The 8735-nt window shown below is 40.3% G+C and overlaps 1 protein-coding gene across 17 annotated transcripts in view; it reads left to right on the plus strand.

The window, feature by feature from the left end:
• Positions 1-8735, plus strand: part of MTMR3 (myotubularin related protein 3) — a 213077-nt gene that overhangs the window by 162466 nt on the left and 41876 nt on the right. For all 17 annotated transcript variants that reach the window (XM_023733677.1, XM_023733679.1, XM_023733690.1 and 14 more), the window contains 2 exons: positions 3942-4024; positions 6248-6414. In XM_023733677.1, the coding sequence (XP_023589445.1) occupies positions 3942-4024; positions 6248-6414 (250 nt within the window). The remainder of the gene's footprint in view (positions 1-3941; positions 4025-6247; positions 6415-8735) is intronic.

Consider the following 8735-nt stretch of genomic DNA (forward strand, 5'->3'; position numbering starts at 1 on the left):
AGATCAGTACTTCCATTCAGCCTATGAAAAGGGCATTTGTTCTTAAAAAGGTAGAAATTATCCCACTTCTAAGTTCTGGTGCTTAAAAATAAAACACACATACACACTCACCTCATACACACCCAGAGCGAATTGAGGAGGTACATATAGTAGGGTATGATGACATAAAATTCCCTCTGCAATGTGACAGTACTGTGGGCCTTTAATAGCTATGCATGTCTGTTAATTAAACTTCTTAGCTGCTGCTCTTCTGCTTTTTTTGGATTGATGCTCTTCTGGATCTTGGTGCCCATGATGTAACTTTTGGCCGTTTGAGGAGTTGGTTAACAGCACTGAGTGTGTTTGATGCGTTGTTTGAGCATGAGTTTGGTGGAATTTTGGATTTTATAATAGGAAAAGCATTGTAAAGGGAGGTAGAATTATCTGGCAGGTAGAAGGTAGAGGAGAAAGGAGTTGCTGTAAGAAAATGAGTTGCTATAAGACATTGCATCAGTGGGCTAGGGAGGATTTGAAAGTGATTTCAAGATTTCTTGCTCTTCTTCCATGTGTAGGATGGCCTCTCAGTAATCTTCGTTTAAATGTACTCTATTTTCCTCTTGAAGTTCTGTAGCAGGGAGACCATTTAATTGTGAAAGAAAAACTAAAGTAGAGCTCATACACAAAGGAAGGTAATCTTAGAGGAAGAAAGAAAGGCCCGATACATGGTGGTAGGAGTCTGGGCTAGAGGACAGACATGGATTCTGATTCTGACTTTGCCACCACTTTGTAATGTAGTTGAGTTAACCTTCTTAGGCTGTAAAATGAGGGAATTGGACTACCTCTTGAATGTACGATTCTTTGCTTGTGAGATTGAATATTGGGTATGTCTAGTAATAGAAGTGGTTAGAGATCCTCTTCATATATGAGGAAAGTTAAACTAAAAGCAGTGGCGGGGGCCTTGAAAAAGTATAAAAACTTGGAATATTTTGATGTATAAAGAGGAAAGGAGGGCCAATTCTGCCATTTTAGAAAAGGAGGCAAGCTCTGGAGGGAGCATTTTAGACGCTTGCATGGGGAGAAAACTGGAGTAGAGTGTAGAAGAAAAAGGGGAGTTGCTCATTTAGTATAAAATAAGGTTTTTCTCATTTATGTGCCCCTATTCTTGTTACTTATGAAACTTTCCTGCATGTGACAGTGTGCATGAGTATTTAAAGTCTGCTGTTATCCATAGATTTGACTTGAGCACACATGGTTGTTTTTGTTGACTTACTAGTGTCTGCAGTCTGACTTGAACACATAGAACCCACATTTTTATTCTCCTTCCTTAAATTTGTGATATTAAAATACATGAAAAATCGTATGTTGAATACATTTCAGGTAGCAAATATTTTGCATGCTCTGAGGTGTTTTATTTATTAAAGAGCCCTGGTGGTGCAGTGGTTAAGCACTAGAAAGGTCGGTGGTTTGAACCCACCAACTGCTCTGCGGGGGAAAGTTGTGGAAGTCTGCTTCTGTAAAAATTACACCCTTGGAACCCTATGGGGCAGTTTTGCTTTGTCCTGTAGGGGCACTATGAGTCGGAATCAACAGCAACGGGAGGTATTTTATTATTCTTATTCTGGAAGTTTGGGCACAGGCCCTCAGGCTGTGGTCCAGTAGTAGGATGTAAAGCTTTTCTATTCTCTGTAGCAAACCTGCACAGACTGGCCCACTCCCACCTGGCAGCTGCTAATAGCATTAGTGGATTTCCAAGTTTTTCAGCTGTTAGGAAAGGCAGTTGAAGTGGACCTGGGATGCAGATGACTTCTGGGAGAGCAGCCTCTCCATGTGGATTTGTAAAGCTCACTGTCACTCCATCCCAGCCTCTTCCCAGTCCCTGTGCCTGGATCTTGCTAAATTGTGATCATCGGAGGTTCAGAAAGCAGAGGCTGGGGGCAGGGGAGGGGTTATGGGGAGGTTGGAGGCACTCGCCCAACCAAGGAAACCAGGAAGCATATCTAGGAATAGATCTTTAACTGGCAGAATTTCTGAAGATTAGGACTGGAACTCAGACCTCTTAATTGCAAGTCTGGCGGTCCCCTTTATTTGGAGGGGGAGGGGCGGGAGGGGAATGATAGTTACCAAAACCAAAAACCAAACCCGTTGCTGTCGGGTCGATTCCGACTCATAGCGAGCCTGTGAGACAGAGTAGAACTGCCCCATGAGGTTTCCAAGGAGTGCCTGGTAGATTTGAACTACTGACCTTTTGGTTAGCAGCTGAACTCTTAACCACTATGCCACCAGGTTTTCCAATTATTAGTTAAAAGGGGTACATTTAAAAAAAAAAAAAAAGTCTGTTACAGAGGACTGGCCTGAGAACAAATCACTGTCATCTTTTAATCTCTATCTTAATCTCCTTATTCCTCCTTTACAATTTATCCCTACTGATATATTACTTTTTCCCCCCTTTTTAGATGTACAGGTTTTGAAAGAATTCTTAGCTATATCAGCTGCAGTTTCTCACAGCACCTTGATGTTAAGACTAGATCCAAAACTACCTTTTTCTCAGAACACAGGCAAGATTTCTTAGTCTTTCTCTTACCCCCAGTGCTATTACAATTGTAAGGAAATTCTGTAGATCATAGATTTAGAAGCAAGAAGTCCTGAGGTGGAAACTCCTAGCTATTTACCTGAGTAATATTATTTAGTTTTCTTCTCTTCTTTAATCCCTGCCCCAGTTTCTGTTTCTTTGTCCCAAACTTGCAGCATTGGGCTTCTTTTTGATCCTTACATCCCCTGTTCAGGTAGCTCTCCCGCTGACTCTGACAGCTTCATGGTGGGGCAGGGATTGCAGGAAGCCTGTTCCTGAAACTGGCTCAGCTAACAAAAGGGTCACCTTGTGTAAGCAGCATTCTCTTGTTTTTATCTGTGTTGGAGGATACATGAATTGTTGAAATGCTGCTTGAAACTCCCGGAGCCACATTTTGGCTAGGCTTGATACAGTGTAAGAGGCAAGTGGTCTACCCCTTTTCCAAAGAGTAGGAGTATCCACTATTATTTTATCAGACTTTCTTTTGAAGGTTTGGAAAGAGCTTTTTGAAGCCTGCCAGGGTTTGAGTCAGGATGGGCTGAGGAACAGAAGGAGGATCTTGGTGTCACCTTGCCTCCTATCTGTCTCCCTCCTCTAGTCCTTCTCCAGTGTTGTACATAATCCTGTGGTCAAAAGAGCCTGCTTACCAGATTGGCAGTGAGGGAACCACCCCAGCTTTTCATACCTCAAGCTTCACTTTGTAAAAAGAGCTCCTCAACTGATCTTCTGAATCGAGCCAAACCTAGCCAGCTAAAGACCTTTGACAACTGGTGTGGCCCATTGCCTCCTTCTTGAAGCTTGTGGGTCTATTCTACTGAGCAGCAAGCCTGACCAGCAGCTGTTTTTCAGTCTTCTTTTCTGTATAACTAGCAGGCAGTTTAGTTAGACCTCTAGCCTCTTTCAGGAGTTTTCTTTTGCTGACACTAAGCCACTCAGTCATTTGGGGCAAGAAGCAGGTATGGTCCCACTGACACCCTGATCTGCATGCAGCACTTTTCTATAGGCAGGACAGGATTACCATTCTGGTTCCCTTCGGCTTCTCTGTCAGTGCAAATCACAGCCAGCTGTAGTTTTTAAAGTAGTACTTTGAAAGATGAGCTTGTGCATCTGATGCCTGAGAGATATAGTTCCTCTTTCTGCCAAAGGTGGTGCCTCCTCTTTCTTTGTTGTCTTCATGCTAGGACATAACTTGAGGTGTTTGATTCAGGGATAGAGACAGGGAAGCCCTAATTCACTCAGTAGTAAATCACTCGAGTACTACTGATCCAGGTAAATTTTCAGTTCTGTTTGCTTCTTTCTTTTGTAGGGCTTTCTAATCAATCTTGTCGGACACATTGAAGGACTGCAGGGTGAGTGCCTTTCTGATTAAGGAAACTGTCTTTTTTAATTGCAGGTTCCACTACAGCTTATAGAAAGTGTTGAATGCCGAGATATATTTCAACTTCATTTGACTTGCAAAGACTGCAAAGTTGTCAGGTATGTGGTCTGTGTACGCTGCTGTTTGGTGTGGAAAATAATTTTTAAAGAATGAAGCCATGGTCTGGTAACTTAGCAAAACGGCTTTTGAGTGTCAGCCTTGTTGCAAATATTTGCTGAATAATTAGTACCTGAAATATTCTAGAATACTTTGCTATCTTGAAAGGTATTTTTTACTTTTTATTTGGAAATAGTTTCAAATTTACAAAAAAAGCACAAAAATAAAAATAGTACCAAGAACGCCAGTATACTGTTTGTACAAATTCACGGATAACATTTTACCCCATTTGCTTGTGTGTGTGTGTGTTTCTTTTTCTGAATGATTTCAGGGCAGGTTACATAATCATGGCTCTTCACTCCTAAATACTTCAGTATGCATTTCCTAAGAATAGGGATATTTTCTTACATAATCACTGTACCATTACCAACTTCACAATTTTACATTGATAGTAATTTTATCCAATTCATGTACCAGTTTTATTGGTTGACCTAATAGTGTTCTTTATCACATCCCCTTTGTTCCCCACCTCATTCAGCACAGGTTCAGTCTTGGTCAGATCTGCATTTAGATGCCATAACTCCTTAGCCTCCTTTAATCTGAAACATTTTTATAGCCCTTTTTTTTTTTTTTTTTTAAATCTTTTATGACATTACGTTTTTGAAGATTATAGCCTCCTCCCCACTTTGGTTTTAATGGAATGTTTATCATTTTGTGTTTGTGTGATGTTTCTTCATGAGTAAATTGAGGTTATGCATTCTCAGCTGGAATACTGTATATATGATATTGTGTCTTTTTCAGTGTGTTATATTACAGCTGGAGGCAAAGAGTGTTCATCTGTCCCTCATTGGTGATGTTCATTTTAATCGCTCTGTCAAGGAAGATGTCACCCGATTTCTGTATAATTTCTATATTTTTCTCCCTTGCAACTAGTAAGCAGTCTGTGGGAAGCACTTTAAGACAGAGCAAATGTGCTATTTTTATCAAAATTTCTCCCTGGATTTTGCATCCATTGATGATCTTATCTGATCTAATCTTTATTATAATAGCTGCAAGCTGATGACTAAAATACGTTTTTAAATTTAGTAGCTCTGTTTACTTTGGGGGCCCTGGTGGTAGAGTGGTTAAGCGTCCGCTAACCAAAAGGTCGACAGCTCAAATCCACCAGCCGCTCCTGTAGGGTCGCTATGAGTTGGAATCACCTTGACGTCAGCGAGTTTGGTTTTGGTTTAATTTTCTTTATCCCCTTGACCTGTTCTGGAATACCGGGAAGCATAGTATGTTGGCATATTGACCAGCCACAGTGGGGCGAGAGAGAGTTTTAAGGTGACCCCTTAAACCTTTTTAAGGTAAATATTGAAGTTGCTTTTTAGCCATTGAGATTTGGCTTGCTTTTGATAGATAGTTACTGGCTACAACTCACAGTTTAAAAATCCTGATTGTTAATTACTTAATTTTTAACACTTTCTGTTTGAAAAGGTAAACTATTTAAACAAATTCCTCAGTAAATCAGTTTATATTACAGTAATTATTTTAACCCCTTAGTTATATGTACTGAAAATTAAAATTGATAACAACATTGCTTTGTTCTCTAGGTGGTCACGGCTGAAAGTTTGAACGTAATCTTATTTTGGACCTAAAGTTGTTGATTTGTTCTAATTGCTAAATAGACAGATTTTGAAATTATTCTCTAATTGGCCAAAAGCAGTGCTATGTTTTCGTTTTTGTTTTTTTGTTTTGTTTTTTTTAGTTCAACCTGATACATCACAACAAAACAAGAAAACACTTCTCAATGTATTTTTGAGAGGGACAACCATAAGGCTTTGATGGAAGGAGTAGAATGAAACTCCATTCATGAAACAGAATAATGGTCATTTTATTACTATTTTTGTAATTGTGGTAAAATATATGTAACAAAACAGTTGCCAGTTTCAATCCATTTTATTTTAATAATTGTCATTAATCAGTCTCAGAAGAGATTTCATTAGTCTATAAAAATAAATTTTCCACATGTCCATCTTCTTTTTGACATTTTGCACTCTTGGATAAAATTTGTTGAACTTACTTTTATGGTAAATGATAATGAGTGTGTGACTACCTCTGATGCTTTCTCAGCTGCAGTTGCCACTTCAGTATGAGTGGGCACCCTTGAAATGGTATCTTCACTTAGATTGCATTGCCATCTGTCTTCTGATTGACATTTATACTTGCTTGGCTTCACAAAGGTGTCAGTTCTCAACCTTTGAGCAGTGTCAAGAGTGGCTTAAGCGATTGAACAATGCAATCCGACCACCTTCTAAAATAGAAGATCTTTTCTCATTTGCATACCACGCTTGGTGCATGGAGGTCTATGCTAGTGAAAAAGAGCAACATGGAGACCTGTGCAGACCAGGTAGGTCTTCCTTAAATGTGCATCTGGGGGGCTTATTGAGCTATTGTTTGAGGTACATTTAACATGAAATGGGACTCCTAAGCATTCATGCATTCAGTCAGTGTATATTTTTTGGAGCACCTAGCAGTGCCATCTCTCTTCTAAGTTCGATAGAACATGTTTCCTACCTTTCAGGGAAAGGGAAGAACAATAAATTTGGCATCATAATCTATTGGGTCTAAAATTAGCTATAATAAGGTTTGATAGGTGTTAGGGAAGCCTAGGTGGTGCAAATGGTTAATGTGCTCAGCTGCTAACCAGAAGTTTGAAGGTTGGAGTTCACTCAGAGGCACCTCGGAAGGAAGACCCGGCAATCTACTTCTGAAAAATCAGCCATTGGAAACGCTAATAGAGCAGCATAGTTCTACTCTGACACACCTCGGATCACCTTGATAGCAACTGGTTTTACTGGTATGGAAGCTTCATAGAAGGAAGCCATGAGTTTTGCATATATGTTTGAGAAGACTTTACATTAGAAGTAGCTTTTGAGTAAGCTTTAAAGGTTAAATAGAAGTTCATCGGTTAGAGAATAGGGAAAGTAAATCTTTAGACAGAGTGAGTAGCATGAACAAAGGTATGGAGGTATGAGGGTAGGCTGCAGAATAGTGGAGTATAAAATGGCCTTTTGCTATCTTGGCATTTTTGAATCCTAGATTACCTATTGTCACCCCTTTCATCCTATAGATGAAAAAACAAAGACTCAGAGAGGCCAGGTTACTTCACCAAGGATAAATAGAGAAGCTGAGCCTGTACTGGAACCCAGGCTTCCTGACTTCTCACATAGTCTTTGTCTCATACACTATCTTTCTCCCTCAGAAATGGCTTTGACCAAGTCCGTGCTATTTCTCTACATGTAGTTGTCCATAAAGTTTATGCTGCTTTAAATAGAACTTTAGAACTTTGCTGATTCAACACTAACTCTCTAGTGTGTCAGACTTGGAAGCAAAGTCTTGAATTCCTAAACAGTGAGAGGTTGTGAGCCTCTTCCTATGCAGTTTACTCTTGAGATTTTTTTTCATTAGACCTCAGTTTTAACCCTGAATCTTTGATCTTACAGATCTGCCCTGGGTCAGTTTAAATACTTGAGGCTAATGTAGCTGTGCTTGTATCACTTTGTTCCTCAATTAGTTTTGTTCAGTCAGCTTCACTGATTGAAGCTTTTGGTTCATGTTCTTGTTTGTTTAATTAAAATATACAAACATAAACACTACTTTATTTTCAGAGATGCTAGATCCTCATAACCTCACCAAGTAGGCAGGATAGGCTGTTGTCTGTTTTGGGAGCCAAAAAAAATGGAGGCTCAGTGGTAAAGCATGTTGACAAGTCCCACTGCTAGCCAGTGACAGAGCTAGGATTTAAACCCAGTTCTCAGTTATTGAGAGCTATGTGGGGTGCTGCGGATACAGAGCTGAACAACAGAGGCACCTGCCTTTGTGGAGACTCAGGGAAAGCCTCAGAATCCAAGCTTCCCACAAGCCTGTCCAGGCCAGTAGAACCCAAAGTCATCCACAAGAGACCACACCAACCTTAGAAGCTTATGAGAATGTGCTTCAGCTGTCTCTCACTTCACTCCCTTAACCATTGTGTCTTGTTTACTTTCTTCATTTTTTTTTTTAAATCATGCTGTAGATGAAAGTTAACAGCTCAAGTTAATTTTTCATACAAAAATTTATACACATATTGTTATGTGACCTTAGTAGCAATCCCTATAATGTGACAGCATACTCCCCCCTTCCACCCCGCATTTCTCGTGTCCATTCAACCAGCTCATATCCCTTTCTGCCTTCTCATCCCGCCTCTGGACAGGAGCTGCCCATTTAGTCTCGTGTATCTACTTAAACTAAGAAACACACTCTTCACAAGTATCATTTTATGTCTTACAGTCCAGTCTAATCTTTGTCTGAAGAGTTGGCCTTGGGAATGGTTTTAGTTCTGGGTTAACAGAGGTCTGGGGACCATGTCCTCTGGGGTTCCTGTAGTCTCAGTCAGACCATTAAGTCTGGTCTTTTTACTAGAATTTGAGTTCTGCATCCCATCCTTCCCCTGCTCCATCAGGGACTCTCTGTTGTGTTCCTTGTCAGGGAGGTCATTGGTGGTAGCCAGGCACCATCTAGTTCTTTTGGTCTCAGGCTGATGGAGTCTCTGGTTTATGTGGCCCTTTCTGTCTCTTGGGCTAATATTTTCCTTGTGTCTCTGGTGTTCTTCGTTCTTCTTTGCTCCAGTGGGTTGATGCATCTTAGATGGCAGCTCGCAAGCTTTTAAGACCCCAGACGCCACTCACC

Source organism: Trichechus manatus, unplaced genomic scaffold (genome assembly GCF_000243295.1).
Source record: "Trichechus manatus latirostris isolate Lorelei unplaced genomic scaffold, TriManLat1.0 scaffold00061, whole genome shotgun sequence".
NCBI classification, from domain to species: domain Eukaryota; kingdom Metazoa; phylum Chordata; class Mammalia; order Sirenia; family Trichechidae; genus Trichechus; species Trichechus manatus.